The sequence below is a fragment of the Ambystoma mexicanum genome, chromosome 1q (genome assembly GCF_040938575.1).
Source record: "Ambystoma mexicanum isolate Mex_15411 chromosome 1q, UKY_AmexF1_1, whole genome shotgun sequence".
Taxonomy (NCBI): Eukaryota; Metazoa; Chordata; class Amphibia; order Caudata; family Ambystomatidae; genus Ambystoma; species Ambystoma mexicanum.
Window position 1 is genome coordinate 1,542,046,751 of NC_090922.1, and position 23,370 is coordinate 1,542,070,120.

The 23,370-nt window shown below is 46.4% G+C and overlaps 1 protein-coding gene across 2 annotated transcripts in view; it reads right to left on the bottom strand.

Annotated features, from left to right (window-relative positions):
* LOC138551536 (zinc finger protein 658B-like) overlaps window positions 1-23,370 on the bottom strand; it is a 145,557-nt gene that overhangs the window by 46,295 nt on the left and 75,892 nt on the right. The window contains exon 2 of one of the 2 annotated variants that reach the window (XM_069642492.1): window positions 18,317-18,421. The exons of the other annotated variant lie outside the window; for it this stretch is intronic. Coding sequence (XP_069498593.1) covers window positions 18,317-18,421 — 105 coding nt within the window. The remainder of the gene's footprint in view (window positions 1-18,316; window positions 18,422-23,370) is intronic. 2 annotated transcript variants of the gene reach the window in all.

Genomic DNA, 23,370 nt, shown 5'->3' on the forward strand with positions numbered 1-23,370 from the left:
CACACACCTGACAGCCCTTTCCCTTCCCCACAGGGATAAAAGGTGAAGCACAAGAGCACAGGATGAGCAAGGCAGTCTGCACAACGAGAGGGCTAACCCAGCACGGCAGTTCAAGAGGAGGAGAAAGACGGCGCAAACCAAAAGGGTAACAAAGAGAGAAGCAACCTTGCCCTTTCCGAGCCAGGCCCATGAAGCCACCACAGAAGCAAACAACGTGTGTTGTAGCAGATGTCAACAGTATGCAACACCCTCTTTCGCTGATAATCAAGCCAGTGAGAGACACTTGTCTCAGAGGTACCGACTTTGACTCCAGAGGAAAGAGAAGCTGAACGGTTCATCACAGCCAGTGTGTCGAGGGGAGAGCCGATAAGAAACGGAACTGTGTTGGACGAAAAGTAGCATGTGGCTAATTGAACTTTGAACAAACAAAGAACTGTTATTATTTGAAGGGGGAAAACTAGCAGCAGAGGAGTCTGACACCACGTGGGTGCTCACTTGAGAAACTTTCTGTGATTACTCGAACGTAGAAAACTATGATAACCAGAATGCCTTGGAAGAAGGCGAAAGGGAGGTCAAAGTGGTCATACAGGGCCTTGCAAAATCCTCTGTACCGTCAAAAGTCTTTGACCGACAGATGATCCTGAAGCGAAAGGAAATAAATCCTGCTTGGTGAAATGAATGCATGAACAATGTTTTGAAAAGGGTTATCAAGAGAAAACCCTGGAGATTGGTTTAAAAAGGGATTAAGATTCATGAAACAAGAAGGGTTGGGCATCAGAGCCCAGCGGAGGGAGGTCTAGGGGTGAAAAGTCACCATCCATAGTTCATTGAGAATGGAACTGTTGAGTAGTCGAATACGACTGTGAGAGGTCTGTGCCCAGAAGAGGGGGACCCAGGGGTGAAGCTGTCACCCAAAGCCATGCATTGAATAGAGCTCAGTGTTTGTTTGTTGAGAGTATCAGGCCTCGAAAGCACGAGACTTTTATTGGAATACAGAGTCTTCGAAGTACCGGATAGCTCGAGCAGAACTGTGTCAGCTTGTGCTGGGGTATGCTCAAGAGTGTGCTGTGCTCGGGAGACCCACTTTGTCCCGTGCTGAAAACGTGGGAAGGGAGACCCCTGGCAATCACATCCTGACTTATTATTTGAGAACACTGCTTTCTTTTATCAAAACCCTATCCCACTCATCTTTTGTATTTATCGTAAGGACAGACAACAGGTCTTTCTTAGTATAGGCCCTTTTATTTTGACACAACACCACTAGGACTGCCTTATTTTTATTTGATGGTCGACGCTTGCTCCCATCTTAGATTTAGGTTTCGTTTAAGTGTTTTTCCACCCTGCATTAATAGTTTAATAAACACCTTTGAACTGTGATCACTTGTGTCTGTCTTTACTGTTGCCACCATGAGTTCCTCACACGACCCATCTCATTACTAGACAGTAATTCAAAAATGTATATGAACTGTCTGCTGGTCAGGTTAGAGTTCTGAGCCGGCGAAGATAACATACCTCCTATTCATCAGGCCAGACTTAGAAAGGGATTCTCGGACCATGTTTTTGTGTTTTCAACTATTCTAGACAAATATGCGAAGATTTGGAGGGGCGTAGTACATGCAGGTTTTCTGGATCTAGGTAATGCTTTTGACTCAATTGGTCTCTCTGTTCTCTGGAATAAACTCCACAGATTGGGGGTTTCTGTCTCTCTATTACAACTGATTGTTCGCTTGTACTCTGATACCAGTGCTACTGTGTGGGATAACCCCAGAGGAGCCCCTACAAGTGTGTTTTCCACCAATAAAGAGGTGCGCCAGGGTTGTCCACTGGCCCCGCTTCTGTTTATTATCCTTTTAGCAGATTTGATGTCTGTCTCACATCTGCCAGGTCGTTTTCCTCCCTCGCTGAATGGGGTGATGTACCCTACCCTTCTGTATGCAGATGATGCTATACTATTAGATCTGATCGCCAGTAGTCTCAAATATGCATCAGATTATATTAAAGACAATGGTCTAAAATTAAATCTGAAGAAAACTGAGATTGTTGTTTTTGGGTCAAAGAAAGAAAATAATAATAATTGGTGTATTGACGAAGTGACGATTCATATTGCTACTCGGGAGTCACGTTTTCAAGCAATTACCTGTGGTCTGCACATTTCGCATCAGTAGAAAATAACTTAAGGACAAGCCTGGGAGGGATTCAGAGATTTTACCCAAAATCCAGTGGGTTCCGATTTGATAAGTGTATTCAGGTGCTGGGGGTTAAGATTTATTCCGCCATATTGTATGGCAGCGAGATCTGGTGAAGTGTGAGCTGCAGTTCTTTGCATCGTATTTTTCACATCTGCCTGAGAAAGTAGGTGGGAGTGCCGTCCAGCACCCCGGGATCTTCCCTTGTGTTGGGGTCCAGGGCTCCAAATATTGGTGTTCAGGCTGAATGTAGGTTCTTAAAGAGTATTTTCGCGCCAGTGGTGAACCCTAATATTGTGTATGTTATCTACCTCTGGTATAAGAAGTGGCTATTCTTGTGCAAAAAATTGGGAATTGCCTTTGATGAACTAAGGGGTAGCCGCATTACAAAGCGACAATTATCTAGGAAAGCTAGAACGAGAGAATTCGACTTGGCGATAAATGGTATGAAAAATGTAAGCTCACTTGGCCACCTAATGGGGTCTCGCTGCATTTAATGTGAGAAGTTCTCGCTAAGTGTCAATCGCTCTCTGGTGCAAAGATGTATCATCGCAATGGTGCATTTGAACGTCCTACCACTGAGGCTCCGGAATACGTGGCTATTCAATACTAAGCTTTGTATCTGCGGAAGTGGGGCGGATGAAGATTTAATTCACTTTCTATTTATTTGTTGAACATGATTAGATCTGAGACACCTATGGCTGCGGAGACGTTTTAGTGCCAATAATATTAGGCACGTCATTGACGCTATGAATTTTGTTCTGTCCTGTGTCGATGCTTCCATTATCAACGATTTATAGGAGTACATTATTGAGGCTTTTAAACGTATGGGCAGAAACCTTTAAGGGCCTGATTCATGGAAGTGTTTTATAATGGCACAATCCCATAGGAAAACGTTCCATGAATCAGGCCCTACGTTTTTCGTACATTTTGTAATTATACATTTTAACATGCCTCCTGAATTTTATTGTATTTTACTAGAGGTAAATGGCGATTTTTGCATTTTTTAATGTACTCCATTTTATAAGAAGTAAATGGAAAAAAACTGAAATAAAGTATTTATTTATCTACAATGTTAAACTCTCCCAAAACAGAGATGGTCTTCTTCCCTGGCAAATGTTCTCTCTTCTCTCTTCCTCGGCCTATCCAGTTCCCACCCAACACTCTCCCCTACTGTTCTTCAGCTAGACACCTCTGCATCATCTATGGCCCTTCTCACACCTTCTCTACTTTCATTTCTTAAGCTCGCCTCAACCTCCTGTAATATCTGAAAATTCATGCACCTCCTTCGTTTCAACACCACCATGCAGCTATTAACTTCTCATGTCTTCTCTAAACTGGACTACTGTGCCAGCATTCTCTTTGGTCTCTTCAACTATGCTTTCAGTCCTCTCGAAAAGATCATTAACTTCGCTACAATGACTCTCTTTAATATCCATCACTTCACACCTACTTTCTCGTACTGATACAAGGCTTGATGGCTGATGATGCAAAACAGGGCCAGATTTAAATGTCTTCTCCTGGTTTATAAATCTATCCACAATAAGGCACCACTGTATCTATCCTCCTCTATCCCACCCTACAAGACTTGTCGTAATCTCTGATCTGCTTCCTCGACTACCCATGTGGCTCTTCGCCCTCGCTGTGCTTCTTCTCACTTCCGCCCTTTCCCTCTTCTTGCTCTACTTGAATGGAATTCTCTTCCCCTGGACATCTGAGAAACAGTCCACACAGATTTGTTCAAAAGCAAAGTAAAGACTTCCTCCTTGCCTCTGAATAACCCTCTTCAACTACCTCTCATCTGCCTGCTAGTTAACCTTTTTCCCTTGCTTCTAACCTGCCTCTATCACTCATATCATCTGCCTCCACTTTAGCACTTCTACCATCATGGTCACATCTGGAGCAGGCTGAATCCCAGACAATGAGACTGCATTGTGTTTCAAAGCCACCCACAACCCTTCCGGGTGAACGTCAGAGTTAGGGAGGTGAGGCCAAGCCTGTGGTATTGACATTGACTCGTGAATTAAATGGCATAGAAAAGAATGCACACTGTCGGTGAGTTGGCGAGCGAGATGAAAGACCGGTGTGCATTAAGGAAAGATTGAAGTGCCAGCGATATATCTTAGAATTGAAGTCTGCAAGCGGGTGGATGAGACGCGAAGAAAGGCAGACCTGTGTTGAACTTGAAATGACCAAAGCCAGTGATGCAAAGCGGTCAGGCGAAAGGAAGTAGACCACACGAAAGTCCCAGCAAAAGGTTATTTTTTGTTATAAAGCAACGAAGTGAAGGAACTTTAAAAGGCGTGATGATCAAGATTGACCCCGGCAAAAGGAGATGTAGAGAGTGAATATTGAACTCTTGTGCTTATGGTGTTGAACTACATAGACCAAGAAACGGTGGGGCAAATAACACAAAAGTGCAAGCTGAAGGGAAATTTGAAGAGGTAGTGCAGAGGTCTATAGCAAAAGCCTGGCATATTCGAACGTCTTTGACATCAGGAAAAGGTCAGAGCCCAACTGGTGGAGAACGAAAGTAGGAAACGTTAGGGGAAGGGAACCCCTAATGAATATGAATAAAGCTTGGATAAGGGAACCCCTACAAGTGTTGTGTCTAAGAGGTCCGAGCCCAACATAGGGATACCCATGTGAACTTCTTTTTTACTTTGAGCGGTACGAGCCCGATCGAGGGAGCCCTGCGTGCATCTTTGGTTGAACTGTGAACCCTTTTGTTGAAAGTTGAAGAACTTTTGTAACACTAGAAAAGTGAATTTAACGTGGAAGGCCAGGCACGCCTCAATCCATTTTTTGAAATGCTTTGTTTTGAGAACCTGAGCCAGCGTGTGTTAGCATGTCTACGGAGACCGCCTTACACCATGTAGAGCTGACTTAGCCACTTTGATTCTTTGTATTTTCCCATTGATTTTCTTTGCATACATTTTCTCCTTTACACACTTTTTGTATAAGAGATAGGGAAGGCATTAGGTTTTGTACTATAGGCCATTTTGATTTGACAGAGACTGGCTAGGACTGTGTTTTCTTTATTAGTTGATGGTAGAGCCTACTCCCATTTTAACTATTGGGCAAAGTAGGAGTTTTCCAAACCCCAAGATTTGCAAAACAGTTTTTACAAATTGTACCTTTTTTGTCAGTGTCATACTTGTGATACCATGCCTCCCTTACACTTCCCTCAGGCCTGTCTCCTCCCTCCTACCTCCTTCATAACCTCTATGGTGCTCGCTGTTTCTCCCATCTTCTCTAACTGCTACTCTATCTCCTATCCTATCCTTCTCACTAGGTCTGATAGGAAAAAGTTCAAATGGGACATCCTGGTCTCCAACCCAGGCCTCCCTGTTACTGATACATACAACAGTGCTTCCTCCAGAAAGATCCTCACTGACATCCTCTGTCGCTCCCTTTCCAGGCCTATTGGAACCCCATATGGTCTCTGTTTGCTCCCCTTTTTCCTCCTATCCCATTAATGGTGGCACTCGGTGGGAGGTCACCCTACATCCCATCCACTCCTCCAAGACCATCATTAATGTCTATCTGAATGGCACCATCTTGGTCCATGGCCCTCAGCTCAATCTCCTCTTTTTCGATAGGCGTTTCCTGTGTCTCATCAACTTCCTTCCTTCTGCAGGTATTCCTACCTGCATGCATCTGGCTCCTCTGCCACCTCCCTCTTCGCCACCTCTCTGGCACCCTTCTCTTCTTCTCTGTCTACTCTGCCATCTCCTTCTTCCTCCTCTGGCCACTATCGGGAGCCACTACCACCTCTGCAGAGCCTTCCTCTTTCCTGTACACCTACACAAAATCTTTCAAATGTGGCAATCTGCTCCACGTCGCTACTCTCAACTCTCGCTCTGCTGTCAAACACTCCTCCCACATCTGCCGACTCCTCAAAGAACTTGATCCGGATGTCCTCGGTCTCACTGTGATATAGTTCATGGCTAGCTCTGTCACAAGCTTTGACAGTCTCCTCCCTGATGGTTAGAAGATCCTCTCTGAACCCAGAACCAACCATCCAGGAGGTGGAGTAACTCTGATCTTTCCGGAGTGGATCCCTGCTTCTTTCATTCCTACACAGGCCTACTCCTCCTTTGAATGCCTGGTCTGCAGGTTCTCTGTTTCTCCTGGTCTCTCTCTTACGTTGGCCACCATATACAGGCCACCTGGCCAGGTTTCCCTTTTCTTCTCCGAGTGGGCTGACCTCTCCTCCTCTCTACTTGCCTCTAACTCTCAACTTCACCTCCATGGAGACCTCAACATCCACCTGGATGCTTCTAAACCCTCCTCTGGGCTCTTTCACAATCTCTGCAACCCTCTCTCTCTTTCTAGTCTACCCTCTGGCCGACACACTCCACCAAGCACATCCTGGATGTTCTCATCTACTCTGGCATCCCCCTCTCAAACCCTCTCACCACTCCTCTCTCTTGGACCAACAACTTTCTTCTCTCTTCCCATCTGACGCTCTCGGTCACACAGGTGAAGCCGACCCCAGCACTGCCAACCACCCATCTGGCCCATGAAGCGTGTGTCAGTGGAGGCTTTCTCACCACAGCTTGTGCTTGCGGTTGACTCACAATGTGACACAGCCCTCTCTAACCTGCTGCTCTCTATCACTAACACTCTTGATGTCCTTGCCTCTGTCATGAGGATCTGTTAGAAGACCACCACCAAGTGCAACTCTTGGCATGACTCTGACCTCGCCACCCTTAAACGCAAGTGCAGGGAGGCTGAGAGAAGTGGAGGGCATCAGGCGCATCCTCTGACCAGCTGGCCTGTGGCCTGCTCCAAAGGCAACACAGACCATGGGGGTCATTACAACCCCGGCGCTAATTGCGCCAACTTTACCATCATGGTGTACGTTTACACCATGGTGGATGGCGGATTTACCGCCCCATTCCAAGGTGAGTGGGGCGGTAAATCCCCATTTCCCATTTTCCCTTCCCCATTCCCATTTTTGCCCCATAGGGCATAATGGGAGTGGGGAAGGCGCTAATTAAGCCACCGTAAATTACGGTGGCGTAATTAGCATCATGGCAGGTTAGCGCCATGGATTTTAACGGCTGCTAAAAGCAGCCGTTAAAATCAGAATAGGCGTTAAGGGTTAACGACGGCGTTAACCCTTAACGCCTGGGTCGTAATGAGGCCCCATCTGTCCTCTCTAAGAAGAGAGACTACATCCAAACCTGCATCTCTGTAGCCTCCAACAACACAGCCAAACTATTCAAAATCTGCTAGGAACTGGACAATCCTGCTTCTTCTGCTCCCTCCCAGGACCTCTACATGGCACTGGCTTCTCACTTCTCCACTAAAACTCTGGAAGTCCTGTCCTCTCTCTCCTCTTCCTCTCCATCTAACTCTCTTGGTCCTTCTCTGGCCGCCTCTTCCTCTCCTCCTCCGTTCTACTCTTTACCTGTGTTAATTCCTGATGATTTTTTAGACAAGTCCGGTTGATGAAAGTATCATCCAAACCGGTGCTCTCCTGTTCCTCCAGAACTATCAAGGATTTTGTCGACACCCTCGCTCCAGTCTTTCTGCAATCACTCTTTTGCCACTGGAACCTTCCCCACCACCCTAAAGCACTCCCTTGTGCACCCCCTCCTGTCCGATTCTTCCTCTCTGGCAAACTATAGCCCGATCTCCATCATTCCTTTCCCGGGCAAACTCCTGGCAAAGCTGGCCATCTCCCAGCTTACTCACCACACCGAATCTGTTGGTTGTCTCCCTGACTATCAGTCTGGCTTTAAAGCAGCCAGAAGCACAAAAATGCTCTCCTTAACACCCATGATGACCTGCTCTCAAATCTCAACTCTAGCATTCCTTCTGTCCTCATCCTCCTTTATCTTTCCTCTGCTTACGCCATCCTATTCAATCATCTCAGTTACAACCTGGGCATCAAGGATCAGGCCCTCGCCTGGTTGGCCTCCTTCCTCTCTGTTCAGCTCTCCCAGGTCCAAACATTCTCTCCACCACCTCTCTCTCCACATGTGGTGTTCCCCAAGGCTATAACCTCTCACCTTGGTCCTCAACCTTTACTTGGCACCTCTGGCCCAGTTCATCTCTACTTTCTCTCCTAACTGCAGTGTTAGGCGGACGACACTCAGCTCTCCTTCAGGCTCCCCTCAGCCTCCTCTCCTCTCTCGCTAATTCCTGATGTCTATCTGTGATTCAGGAATGGTGTGCCTCTAACGATTTCTGCCTGAATGCCAGTAAGACTGAGATCCTTCTCATTGTGAAGCCTGCTCCCGCTTTCCTTCTTGCACTCTGACCGCCCTCCTTGGGCCCTATAACTGCGCCTTCCTGCTAGGCAAAAAACCTTGGTGTCATCTTTCGACTACACCCGCTCCTTCTCTCCTCACATCACAGATGTCTCTAAGAAATCTCACTACCAGCTGCACATCCTCAGAGCTATTCTTCCTTTCCTCTCCTTCCCCCAGAAGCTCACTGTCTCCAGAACCCTGGTTCTCTCTAGGCTGGACTACTGCCAGTGCCTCTTTCTAAATCTGCCTGCCTCTGCTTTGCGCTCTCTGCAACTAATCCAGAACAGGACTGCAAGACTTGTCCAGGGCCTCAAGCCCAGGGATCATATTGCTCTGGGACTGAAATCTTTGCACTGGCTCCCAGTGGCTGCGAGGATTAACTTCAAAACCCTCTGCATTGTCCACAAGGCATTCTGAGGCATGGGGCCTCAATACCTTCAACTCTCTCTTGCTAAATATCTTCCTTTTCAAGCTCTTCACTCATCTTCCTCACACTCCCTCACGGTCAGTCGCTTCTCCAAGCAATGAGTTGGTGGTGGATGTCTTTCTTCTGCTGGAGCCTCCCTCTAGAACTTGAGTAGAACCATCTCTGGTTCCGGAAGCACCTAAAGACCTTCCTCTTGGTTTCTGCTTTCTCTCCTCCTCGCCCCTGCTGATCTCCTGGCTGAAACTAACACTGCAATGGTTACCTGAGTTCTCTCTGATCTCGGGCCCTGGTCCCCTCTCCACCAGTTGCACACCTGCACTGCCCCCCTGGCAATCCTTCCACTTAGGGACTATTTTGTATCCCTACAGCCCCCTACCTGCACTTGACTCCTGATGTATACACTTACCCTTGCACTTGCCCTTGCCACCAGCTAGCCGCACTCTTATTTTACCATTTATCTTATGCACTGCACTGCCCCCTTCCAATTCCCCCCGCACTTTTCCCCTTCCCCCACCCTTGCACTTGCGCAATCTCAATGTCACCTGGCCTAATAAGATTGTTGTCTCTGTCTTCCCTTTGTTTCCGCTTGCCTCATCGCGCCTTGAAACACATGTGTATAGGTGTGTTATAAATGCCATATCATATCATTACATGAGATTATTAGTATGTATGATTTGTAATTCATGTTTTTAATCAGATTATTTTAGTAATACCATTATGAGAAATCTATCTTGAAATGAAAACCCTTAGCATGGTGGCTGGCATCGTAAACATTCAATAGATGAATATCCTATAAATAGCTCCTTCCTGGTGCACACACATACACAAATAAAAATAAAAAATATATTTCCTTGGAAAATTAATTGATAATCAAAAAACAAGCAAATGACTAAACACCAAAAGGTTTTAGTGCAGTCTCAAATGCTCCAAGAATGACAGTTTTAAATGTTGCAATAAACATCCACATAGAAAGGTAAATAAACCAGAAGTAGTTTGTGAGTCACAAGGGCGCCCTGTTGTTGGGGAGGGGGCTGACCATTTATAAATACAATTGATGACAAAACTGTTTACAAATAATTTGTCATAAATTAATATATGTTACCCCAGTAAGCCAGAGAAAGCAACTATTCACCTTTATATCCACCGACCCAACAACTTCATTGGTTATGTTATTTCACAGTCTTACTAATATTCGTCTCCGTGATAACCTGGGCATCATGGGTCAGGCCCTGGCGTGGCTGACTTCTTTTCTCTCCGATCAACCCTCCCAGGTCCAACTTGGGTTCTTCTCTCCTCCATCTCTCTCTATACCTGTGGTGTTCCCCAGGGGTCTAACCTCTCTCCCTGGCAGTTCAACCAATACCCGGCACTTCTTGCCCACCACATTGCTGCACTCTGCCCCAACTTCCAGTGCTATGCGGATGATACTCAGCTCATTTTCAGGCTCCCCTCTGCCACCTCTTTTCCTTCTCTCATCTCTGACTGTCTGTCTGCTATCCAGGAGTGGTGTGCCGCCAATGATCTCTGCCTGAATGCCAGCAAGACTGAGATTCTCCTCATCGGCACACCTGAACCCTCCTTTCCTGTCGCACTCTGGCCGGCCGCTCTTGGCCCTCTCCCTGCTCCCACCTGTGAGGCTAAAAACCTCAGGGTCATCTTCGACTCCACACTCTCCTTCTCTCATCACATCTTTGACATCTCTAAGAAGTCACACTACCAGCTGCACCTCCTCAGAGGAATTCTACCTTTCCTATCCTTCCCCAAGAAGCTCACTGTCTCCAGAGCTATGGTTCTCTCTAAGCTGGACTATTGCAACAGTCTCTTTCTAGATCTGCCTGCTTCTACCCTCTGCCCTCTGCAGCTCATCCAGAACCGGACTGCGAGACTTGTCCTTGGCCTCAAGCCCAGGGATCGTATCTCTCTGGAACTGAAATCTCTGCACTGGCTCCCAGTGGCTGCGAGGATTAAGTTCAAAACCCTCTTTATCATCCACAAGGCTTTCTGGGGCCTGGGACCTCAATACCTTCAACTCTCTCTTCCTAAATATCTCCCTTCTCGAGCTCTTCGCTCATCCACCTCCAACTACCTTAGGGTCAGTCGCTTCTCCAAGCAACAAGTTGGTGGTAGATCTCTTTCTTTGGCCAGGGCCTCCCTCTCCAAAAGCCTCCCAGCCCCCCTGAAACTTGAGGAGAACCACCTCCTGTTCCGGATACACCTCAAAACCTTCCTCTTTGCTTCTGCTTTTTCTCCTCCTCTCCCCTGCTGATTTCCTGGCTTATTCTGAAACTGCACTGGTTTGCCTGGCCACCCCCTGGTCTCTGGCCCAGGCCCCCCCCTCCACCAGTCGCACAACTGTACTGCCCTCCTGGAAATCCCCGCACTTGGGGACTGCTCTCTGTATCCCTACAGTCCTACCACTAGCACTTGACACCTGATGCCTGCACTTACCCCTCCCTCTTGCACTTGCCACCTGCTGGCCATACTTTACTTTGTTATTTATTCTATTATCCCATGTATTTCACTGTCCCCTTTCCCCTCCCCCCCTGCACTTCCCCTTCCCCCCATTCCCATGCACTTGCGCAATCTGAATGACACTTGGCCTAGTAGGATCGTTAACTGTCTTCCCTCTGTTCCCCCTCCCTTGCCTCATCGCGCCTTGAAACACTTGTATATAGGTGCATTATAAATGCCATATCATATCATATCATAGTTTTACATTTCTTTATGTTCATAGTTTTGCAGAGAGCTTCAGGGCAGCAGCAAGCTACTTCTACTTAAACAAGGAACAAGGGAATTAGGGAACAGTGAGAAGAGGCAAAAGACGTGCAAGTGGGGAGGGGAAGAGTGGAGTTTGCAGGTCACTGTAGATGTAATGGCAGGGATAGGGAGGGTGGTCCAGTGGATGTAATGGCAGGGATAGGGAGGGTGGTCCAGTGGATGTCGTTTCAGGGATAGGGAGGGTGGTCCAGTGGATGTAATGACAGGGATAGGGAGGGTGGTCCAGTGGATGTAATGGCAGGGATAGGGAGGGTGGTCCAGTGGATGTAATGGCAGGGATAGGGAGGGTGGTCCAGTGGATGTAATGGCAGGGATAGGGAGGGTGGTCCAGTGGATGTAATGGCAGGGATAGGGAGGGTGGTCCAGTGGATGTAATGGCAGGGATAGGGAGGGTGGTCCAGTGGATGTAATGGCAGGGATAGGGAGGGTGGTCCAGTGGATGTAATGGCAGGGATAGGGAGGGTGGTCCAGTACACAAGGTGGAACAACAATCTCCATTGAAACTTTCTTCATAGTGGGTCGGGAGACGTACACAAACCCATATATCAGTACCTAACCCCAACAGAAAACATTTAAAAGTGGTCAAGAGGAATTCCCACAGGACACTGTGCCACCCAGTAAAAAACCTGAAAAAGCAGAGGCTGGTTATGGCAAGGGTGGCATATCTCAAGAGGCTGTTTGCCACAGGACGCTGGGCCATCCAGTAAAAGACCTGAGACAGCAGAGGCTGGTTATGGCAAGGGTGGCATATCTCAAGAGGCTGCTTGTCACAGGACACTGTGCCGTCAAGTAGAGGCTGGTTATGGCAAGGCTGGCATATCTCAAGAGGCTGCTTGCCACAGGACACGGTGCCATCCAGTAAAATACCTGAGACAGCAGAGGCTGGTTATGCCATGGGTGGCATATCTCAAGAGGCTGCTTGCCACAGGACACTGGGCCATCCAGTAAAAGACCTGAGACAGCAGAGGCTGGTTATGGCAAGGGTGGCATATCTCAAGGCTTCTTGCCACAGGACACTGGGCCATCCAGTAAAAGACCTGAGACAGCAGAGGCTGGTTATGGCAAGGGTGGCATATCTCGAGGCTGCTTGCCACAGGACACTGGGCCATCCAGTAAAATACCTGAGACAGCAGAGGCTGGTTATGGCAAGGGTGGCATATCTCAAGAGGCTGCTTGTCACCTGTGAGTGGATTATGGCAGTGAACACTCCAGTTGACATCTAAAATAGTGCGCCCATTGGATACAGTTGTTTCAGATGTGTTTCAAGACAGTGGGCTATACATATTATTAAACTAAAATGCAACGAAATCTAAGGTTCTCTTCCATAAAAAAAGGAGTGTACAAATAATGGGAATCCCAAGGTTATGGCAACAACAATTTCCTCAGTCTAAAGAAAATCTACCCAACTAGAAACCACCCCTAATTCAAATGAGGACACTACTTTACAAGACTCCTGTTAGTTATAGTATAGAGTTAAGCTAATATTCAAAAGGAGGAGTGTTGGGAATATGACACATTGGGCCTCATTATAAGGGTTGGGCTCCCATAATGAAGGGGGCCGGTACGGGAGCGGCCCCCTTCATTACGGGAGCACCGATTACGAGGTACCCTTTGCGGGACCCGGATCAGACGTCTGTCTTTTCCGGGTCCCGCGAGGGGTAGAGGGAGGTAATAACGGGCCATTCATAATGTGCCCGTCATTACCTCCCTCCCCATTCCCATTGAGCCCTATGGGGGCTCAAATGGGAATGGAGAATGATTCCTGCAAGGAGAAATTACTGGGTCCTCCTATGTCGGAGTGACCCGGTAAGTCCTCATTGCAGGAACCCAGTAAAGGAGCCCGGTATGGAGGCAGCCATGGAGCTAATTGCTCCATGGTTGCCTCCATACTCGTAATGAGGCCCATTAACTTTATCAAATATAGCCAGATATAAAAAATATTCTTTCTTTTTTCTTCGTTATATGCCATAGATATGTAGGATCAGGATCAAGAGAATTGCCAATCTGTCACAGGCGTGTCGTCAATCCTTTCTTAGCATTGGCTGGTTCTCAGAGGCCACAACCGTTGTACTCTTTCTCAGGACCGGTTTTCTTTCAGGGGCTGGTTATCAGCACCTACTCTGCTTCTGAGGATTGAGTGGTTGCCAGAGGTTGCAGCATCTGCATTTATCAGAATAAGCTGTCTCTGAGAGGCTTCCTATCAACCTTTCTACACTCTAAGGAATCAGAGTTCCTGAGAGGCTACCCTGCCACCGGGCTCTGCCAGGATTTGCAAAGTATTCCTCAAAAACTTATCCTGCGTCTTGCCTTTGCCAGAATTTGCCCACATTGTATTGATGATTCTCCTTTGTCGTAGCTCAGCTAGCACCCCCAAAGGTTTCACAGAAGCATCTTCTGCCTCTGAGTTTGTGAGGGTTCACTGCAGTTTCACAGAGGCTTTTCTGCCTCATGGCTTGATCCACATTCACAAAGGTTTCACAGAAGCTTCTTCTGCCTCTGGGTTTGTGGGGGTTCACTGCAGTTTCACATATGCTTTCCTACCTCATAGCTTGGTCCACATTCACAAAGGTTTCACAAAAGCTTCTTCTGCCTCTGAGTTTGTGAGGGTTCATTGCAGTTTCAGAGATGCTTTTCCTGTCTCATGGCTTGATCCACATTCACAAAGGTTTCACAGAAGCTTCTTCTGCCACTGGGCTTGTGAGGGTTCACTGCAGTATCACAGAGACTTTTCCTATCTCATGGCTTTGTCCACATTCACAAAGGTTTCACAGGAGCATCTTCTTCCTCTGAGTTTGTGAGGGTTCACTGCAGTTTCACAGAGGCTTTTCTGCCTCATGGCTTGATCCACATTCACAAAGGTTTCACAGAAGCTTCTTCTGCCTCTGGGTTTGTGGGGGTTCACTGCAGTTTCACATATGCTTTCCTACCTCATAGCTTGGTCCACATTCACAAAGGTTTCACAAAAGCTTCTTCTGCCTCTGAGTTTGTGAGGGTTCATTGCAGTTTCAGAGATGCTTTTCCTATCTCATGGCATGATCCACATTCACAAAGGTTTCACAGAAGCTTCTTCTGCCACTGGGCTTGTTAGGGTTCACTGCAGTATCACAGAGACTTTTCCTATCTCATGGCTTTGTCCACATTCACAAAGGTTTCACAGGAGCATCTTCTTCCTCTGGGCTTGTTAGGGTTCACTGCAGTTTCACAGACGCTTTTCCTGCCTCATGGCTTGGTCCACATTGACAAAGGTTTCACCGAAACTTCTTCTGCCTCTGGGTTTCTGAGGGTTCACTGCAGTTTTGCAGATGCTTTCCTGCCTCATAGCTTGGTCCAAAATTCACAAAGGTTTCATAGAAGCTTCTCCTGCCTCTGGGTTTGTGAGGGTAAACTGCAGTTTCACAGACGCTTTTCCTGCCTCATTGCTTGGTCCACATTCACAAAGGTTTCACAGAAACTTCTTCTGCCTCTGGGTTTGTGAGGGTTCACTGCAGTTTCACAGATGCTTTTCCTGCCTCATTGCTTGGTCCACATTCACAAAGGTTTCACAGAAGTGTCTTCTTCCTCTGGGTTTTTGAGGGTTCACTGCAGTTTCACAGAGGCTTTTCTGCCTCATGGCTTGATCCACATTTACAAAGGTTTCACAGAAGCTTATTCTGCCTGTGGGCTTGTGAGGGTTCACTGCAGCTTCACAGAGGCTTTTCCTGCCCCATGGCTTGATCCACATTCACAAAGGTTTCACAGAAGCTTCTTCTGCCTCTGGGTTTATGAGGGTTCACTGCAGTTTTGCAGATGCTTTCCTACCTCATAGCTTGGTCCACATTCACAAAGGTTTCACAAAAGCTTCTTCTGCCTCTGAGTTTGTGAGGGTTCACTGCAGTTTCAGAGATGCTTTTCCTGCCTCATGTCTTAGTCTACATTCACAAAAGTTTCCCAGATGTGTGTTCTTCCTCCGGGTTTGTGAGGGTTCACTCCAGTTTCACAGATGCTTTTCCTGCCTAATGGCATGGTCCTCATTCACAAAGGTTTCACAGAAGCTTCTTCTGCCTCTGGGTTTGTGAGGGTTCACTGCAGTTTCACAGAGGCTTTTCCTGCCTCATGGCTTTGTCCACATTCACAAAGGTTTCACAGGAGTGTCTTCTTCCTCTGGGTTTGTGAGGGTACACTGCAGTTTCACAGATGCTTTTCCTGCCCCATGGCTTGATCCACATTCACAAAGGTTTCACATAAGATTCTTCTGCCTCTGGGTTTATGAGGGTTCACTGCAGTTTTGCAGATGCTTTCCTACCTCATAGCTTGGTCCACATTCACAAAGGTTTCACAAAAGCTTCTTCTGCCTCTGAGTTTGTGAGGGTTCACTGCAGTTTCAGAGATGCTTTTCCTGCCTCATGTCTTAGTCTACATTCACAAACGTTTCCCAGAAGTGTGTTCTTCCTCCGGGTTTGTGAGGGTTCACTGCAGTTTCACAGACGCTTTTCCTGCCTAATGGCATGGTCCACATTCACAAAGGTTTCACAGAAGCTTCTTCTGCCTCTGGGTTTGTGAGGGTTCACTGCAGTTTCACAGAGGCTTTTCCTGCCTCATGGCTTGATCCACATTCACAAAGATTTCACAGAAGCTTCTTCTGCCTCTGGGTTTGTGAGGGTTCACTGCAGTTTCAAAGAGGCTTCTCCTGCCTCATGGCTTTGTCCACATTCACAAAGGTTTCACAGGAGTGTCTTCTTCCTCTGGGTTTGTGAGGGTACACTGCAGTTTCACAGACGCTTTTCCTGACTCATGGCTTGGTCCACATTGACAAAGGTTTCGCGGAAACTTCTTCTGCCTCTGGGTTTCTGAGGGTTCACTGCAGTTTTGCAGATGCTTTCCTGTCTCATAGCTTGGTCCAAAATTCACAAAGGTTTCACAGACGTTTCTTCTGCCTCTGGGTTTGTGAAGGTTCACTGCAGTTTCACAGAAGCTTCTCCTGCCTCTGGGTTTGTGAGGGTTCACTGCAGTTTCACAGACGCTTTTCCTGCCTCAGTGCTGGGTCCACATTCACAAAGGTTTCACAGAAGCTTCTCCTGCCTCTGGGTTTGTGAGGGTTCATTGCAGTTTCACAGATGCTTTTCCTGCCTCATTGCTTGGTCCACATTCACTAAGGTTTCACAGAAACTTCTTCTGCCTCTGAGTTTGTGAGGGTTCACTGCAGTTTCAGAGACGCTTTTCCTGCCTCATTGCTTGGTCCACAGTCACAAAGGTTTCACAGAAGTGTCTTCTTCCTCTGGGTTTGTGAGGGTTCACTGCAGTTTCACAGAGGCTTTTCTGCCTCATTGCTTGATCCACATTCACAAAGGTTTCACAGAAGCTTATTCTGCCTCTGGGCTTCTGAGGGTTCACTGCAGTTTCACAGAGGCTTTTCCTGCCTCATGGCTTGGTCCACATTGACAAAGGTTTCACAGAAGCTTCTTCTGCCTCTGGGTTTGTGAGGGTTCACTGCCGCTTCACAGAGGCTTTTCCTGCCCCACGGCTTGATCCAGATACACAAAGGTTTCACAGAAGATTATTCTTCCTCTGGGTTTGTGAGGGTTCACTGCAGTTTTGCAGAAGCTTTTCCTGCCTCTTGGTTCACATTCACAAAGGTTTCACAGAAGATTCTTCCTCCTCTGGGTATGTGAGGGTTCACTGCAGTTTCACAGAGGCTTTTCCTGCCTCACTGCTTGGTCAAAATTCACAAAGGTTTCACAGAAGCGTCTTCTTCCGCTGGGTTTGTGAGGGATCACTGCATTTTCACAAAGTTTTTTACTGCCCCAAGGCTTGATCCACATTCACAAAGGTTTCACAGAAGATTCTTCAGCCTCTGGGTTGTGAGGGTTCACTGCAGTTTCACAGAGGTTTTTCCTGCCTCATGGCTGGGTCCATATTCACAAAGGTTTCACAGAAGTGTGTTCTTCCTCTGGGTTTGTGAGAGTTCACTGCAGTTTTGCAGAGGCTTTTCCTGCCACATGGTTTGGTCCAGGTTTGCAAAGACCTCATAGAGGTGGCAGATTGCTGTCTTATTTGTGTCTTCACTAGTCTTAGAGGTGGCAGATTGCTTTCTTTTTTGTGTCTTCGCTAGTCATAGAGGTGGCAGATTGTTTTCTTCTTTGTGTCTTCGCTAGTCATAGAGGTGGCAAATTGCGGTCTTCTTTGTGTCTCCACTAGTCCACCTTGGCTCATATGTTTCAGCATTGATGGTTTCTTCATCATTCACAACTTTCCTGATGTGTTTGGTGTTGTGGGTTTTCGACTGTCTCACCGCTGCAGTCGTTTGGGTTTTGTAGGCTATTCCCCTCCACTTTCTTTGGATAGTTATTGGTTTCAGGGAATCCAGCCATTTCCCCAAGGATCCCAGTAATGTCTGCCTGTTACGTGATCTATTGGAATGAACCCATAGAACTGTTGTTGGCCATTTTGAAACCATTGGTGTAGTTCGTCTTCACTACCCATAGCTCAAAAGTATCACCCAACATCCACATGAGGCAGCATCACTATCCTAAGTAGGTTCCTGGGTTTTGAGTTGCCTCTGACGTTGTCATTATGGGGTATTCATCATGTAGGGCAGCATTTAGTAGTGTATTGTCAGCGTGCAATGCTCTTAGATATAGAAGTATTGATAGTGAGCTAGTGAAGACATTGTGCATCCTCACCTAACGCAGACTCTTCCATCCTGTCTCTCTCCTCCCAGCTCTGCTGATTGCTGCTCGATGCCACCTCTGCCATAAATGGTGCCGCAACCTCAGATTTCACAGCGTCTAGACACAGGAAAGGGGAGAGACACATCACACGTAGTGTAAATGAAAGCACTATGGAGTTGTTTAGCCATATGACTGACAATGGTAATCTAGTGGGCACATCCCGATTAAAGGAATGCCATATTCACTCCGTTAATGGGCATGACGCTCCTGAAATACCACTGGCAGTATTTCAGTAAAACTGCATAAATAATTCTACAAAAATAAGGTTTTTACCTTTTCCATTCTCATTTTGAAGATCACACTGCTACTGTGGAGCTTTTTTGGTACAGATAGGAGTCACCATTTCACTCCCACTGAGGGAACCCCTGGCTCTCACTTTCATTGAGAAAAAGACTTTAAATACCTCAGGGGACTTCCATCTGTCAGGTGGGGGTAAAAATTGCTGGTGTTTTCAGGAGGTATTCCAACTTTATTCAGGCAGTATTTACCACCTGCATTACTCAGATAGAATACTAGAGGTAGCAACAACAAAAAACTAAGTAGGTCAGCAGTAGTACAGGCAGGATTTGTATAGCGCTGCCTGTATTACGATACCAGTCAAGGTTGGAAAGAGGGCCAATGAGTGAGCTGGAGAAACTTAATTACAAGATCAATAATATTAATAATTCTCAAGCTCGCACATACCAGGGGGCAGAGCATGAGGGGGACTGAGCCCCGTGCCCTCAAAAGGAGCCATTATACATTCACCAAAAGGGATGTACTTGTGTGTTGTATGACCAAGATGACACCCAAGTTATACCCCTTCCTTCGAATGCAGGTCCATTGTAGAGAACACCTATCAGCCCATATGTAAAAGGAGCCTACATACATGATCAAATTAAAAGCAATATAACCTGGGCTTCTGCAGAGATGGGATGTCCGGCTGCCACCAGGAAGATCACTCGCTGCAGGTGCTCCTGAGGCCAAGGTAAGAGGTCCGGTTTTACCTAAGTCTTCCCTAAGAGCAATGAGCGTGAGTCCAGCGAGAGTACAGTCTCTTCCAGTCCCTCCAGATTCGTACCCCGGTACTGAGGTCTACGCTCGCCAAAAAGCTCCGCATTACCATTCTGCTCCACGTGGAGATGTCAGCTCCTCCCACTTCCCTGAACCTCATGTATTCTGGACTACGCACCCGGAAAAAACAACAGCTGCTCGGTGGAGTCACGGACAAACATATTGTCATGCCTATCGAGCTGGTTGAGGTGAGTGATGTCCCCGAACCACTAAATAAATCAAGTGATGCACTACGCCACTATGCACGCACAAAGAGTTACAACACAAATCTAAACATCACTGATGCCGGACTGCTCGAAGCGGACCTGCCCGAACCCGTGTCTGCATCTGAAAGGGAGCGTCTCTGCGCGCCGGTAGTTACGGCCCCAATATTGACACTAACGCACTTGCAAACAGCAACGGTAATTGTCAGTACCCTCCTACTGCGCTCTCCAACTTGACGATTCATTTAGACATACTACGAGTCCGGAAAAAGGAACTCTGTCAAAATATTTTGCTATCAAATATCATGGAAAACAAGAGCTAACAGAATATGACATCAAGTTGCAAATAATCCATCAGATAAGAATCACTGAAAAATATAGAACTGTATGAGTGGCGCAACTAATCTGATCTCATTTGTACAATTCAACTTGACGATTCATCCTGCTGAACTCTGTAACGCGGAAGTTGCACCATCACCGGCAGTGACTCAAGCCCCTCAGCTGCTGCTGGTACAGTTGCATCCTGCTCCTTTCAATCTAACTAGCAAAGCCATGAATGTGCGAGCATTGAGCAACCTCAGGGGATCAATCCCCCAAGGCATAATGAATATTGCAAAACTTGTGGATTCCACAAACTCTAAATCAAATAACAGATGAGCAAGCCGCCTGGAGGTTCCCTTGTCAACCTTGTCAACCAGCGTGCACTTGGATGACACAATTCCAACTGCCACTTCTCCCATTGTGTGGTCGGGACAGAGGTCTACTCCAATGGCACCTCTTGTACCATTGACTCGGGTGAGGTGACTAATCTAGAGGAGCGTGATCTACCAGACGATCTGTCACTATGGGCCTCATTACAAGGGTGGCGTTCTCGTAATGAAGGTTGCCGGTACGGGACCGGCACCCTTCATTACGGGAGCGACGATTACGAGGTTCCCTTTGCGGGACCCTGTAAGGACGCCTGGTAAAACCAGGTACCCTTTCCGGGTCCCGCGAGGGGAAGAGGGAGGTAATAACGGGCCAGTTGTAATGTGCCCGTTATTACCTCCCTCCCCATTCCCATTGAGCCCTATGGGGGCTCAAATGGGGATGGGTTCCTGCAAGGAGGAATTACTGGGTCCTCCTATGTCGGAATGAACTGGTAAGTCCTCATTGCAGGAACCGGTATTGGAACCCGGTATGGAGGCAGCCATGGCGATAATAGCACCATGGCTCTGTAAGTGACTTCAATCAAGCACTCCAACTAAGTCAATGCCTAGTCTGGGATGCCCAATGGAAGCCCTTATTCATATATTTTTCTGTCAAGTTCTTAAATCTGGATGATAAACCCTTATATAACGCCCCTCTCTTTGAATCCCCCTGACCTCACTGAGCCAAGAAGTAGGTTTGTTTTGCAAATTAAAAAGTTTATTGGAAAAATTAAACAATATATATATATATATATATATATATATATATATATATATATATATATATATATATATCACACTTCTATGAATAAATTAATATTTGATAGCACACTTATGAATATAACAGTGATCAACAATGGATAATCTACAGTAGCACAAGTCTTTAATTACTTAGGAGTTAGTATAGAAAGGATAAGGTAGCAGAGAATACTTTGTATGGTTTCAAGGAAAAGCAATGATGGAAAGAATGCAGCACAGAAATAAACTGGATATGGTTTCAACAAGAGATAATCTGATCACTTTTTCCTTTGTGACAACTCACTCCCCCCTATGCAATATGAAGAGATGGAAATGAGGGCACACAAATTTTCAGGAATACAATCAGAAGCAATTCAGTTCCCGTTCCCCCCGGCAAGCTTAGAGAAACAGGGATGATTTTAAAACACAGACCAAATACTTTTAAATGTGATTGCAATGAAGTGAAAAATATGCTAAAAATGATTTTAATTCCCTCTAGGAGATTCAGGGTAGGTGATAGCTACTTTGAATTAGTTCAGGTTAACTCTAGCAATGTTTCATGGATGATTATCAGAGTGAAAACGAATTTCAGCAGTGGAAAGCAAGAAGCAGCTATTTTTACAAGTGGTGAAATTGAGCCAACTTGCAATTCACTGCACTTTTTCCGAGTGCGTGAACCGCGATTACGGAAAAACTATAAGGAGTTGGAAGGTCGTTTTGGGTTGGTTGGAAAGCTTAGGTTTTTAGCTTTAAAATGACAGTTAAATCTCACTTCTGAGCCATCCTGTGTCATCAGGTATCATTTTTATGGCTTAAGGAAAGAACACTCCCCCTTAGCATTTACTTAGAAATAATTTTTCATAACCAAACTTGCTTCCCAGATACATAGGTTTTTGAAATTGCATGTACACATCACAGATGAATTCAGACAGGTATCTGTTCAACCCTGATCCTTCTAAGAGCTTGGGTTCAGAAATGCCAACATTTTGCGCTTTTAGTGGGTTTCGCCATATTGGTTTTTCATCAAATCTGACACGGAGGTACACACCCTCTCTGGGCATATTATAGTAAGTGTTGAGGTCTCTAGCATAAACACAGATGTTACAATATTAATAATTACAGGGCTTGGCCTCAGAACATCCCACAACGTCCAGCTTAGTCTCAAATCGTGGGTGCATTTTTCATATTAAGAATCCCCAAATTGTATATTTCTGTCAACTTGATACAATATTTTATAAGCAATTTAATAAAAAATACATTTGCCTCCACTGCAGTACACCCATTGGTTTGTCCCCGCCCCTAGAAACTTAGCTTGACTCAGAGATCAGATGTCTTGCCTTCCCCAGAGCAGTGTTGACAGTTCACACCCAAAATCAGCATACCCTATTCAGCTGAAGGAATCCTTTGTCTGGTGTTTCCTGCTAGCAGGGCATCAGTCCAGGGTGCCACTCTCCATTTGATTAATAGAACCTTGTGATGTCCTGCCTTCTTGCTGAGATGACCAAGTGTGAAGACTTTTCATGGACAAACAAGCCTTTGAAGTCCCAGCTAACTAAGGTTCACTGTTAAGCTCCTGAAATACAAGTCTCCTGTCAGAATTTAGATCGCTAGCGCCGGTCAGTGGTGGGCACCGGTATTACACCCATTTTTGACAGCTGCCTTAAATTAATACATTTCGAAAAGGGGATTTTACTTGATAGCATATGATCCTTGCTAACATTGTATTGATGTGGATTCTGCAGTTGAATAATGTAGAACACCCAACCAGAAGTTGGATTTTTTTGGTGGTTTCATGCCCATTATTTTAGCAATTTTGACAATCAAGAAAATGAATTGTTGAACAGCTCTGTATTCCTTTGTCTGCTTTTGTTCTGTGGGCAGCCAAAGGATGGGGCTGGCAATGGTCTCCTGTATTAACACTGACAGAGGCAAATGAAGATGGCAGCCTGTCTGTCAGGTTCTCACTGCGCACTTTCTGGTGATTTCTGGCCAGCAGCATGCTTTCCGGCGGCCATTATGATGTTTCCCATGTCAGTAATGCACAATGATGTTGTATGGCTTGGATGCATGGGTTGAAACATCCCACAAGCCCCCCTCTTGCGATGGCCATTCTGATCTTTCATCGATGGAACTCACAAGACTGGGATGTTCACCTCATCTTCTTCTGATTCCGCAGATGGCAAAGTTCAGTATCTTCTCCTCCATCAGGGGTGGATCGATCGGTTCTCCTCGCCGGTCCTGATGGGAGTATTGAGCGGTACCCCGGGCCTCTCGGATCTTTGCTCCCGGTCCCCGGGTCGTCCTCCTTGGTCAGTCTCCTTGG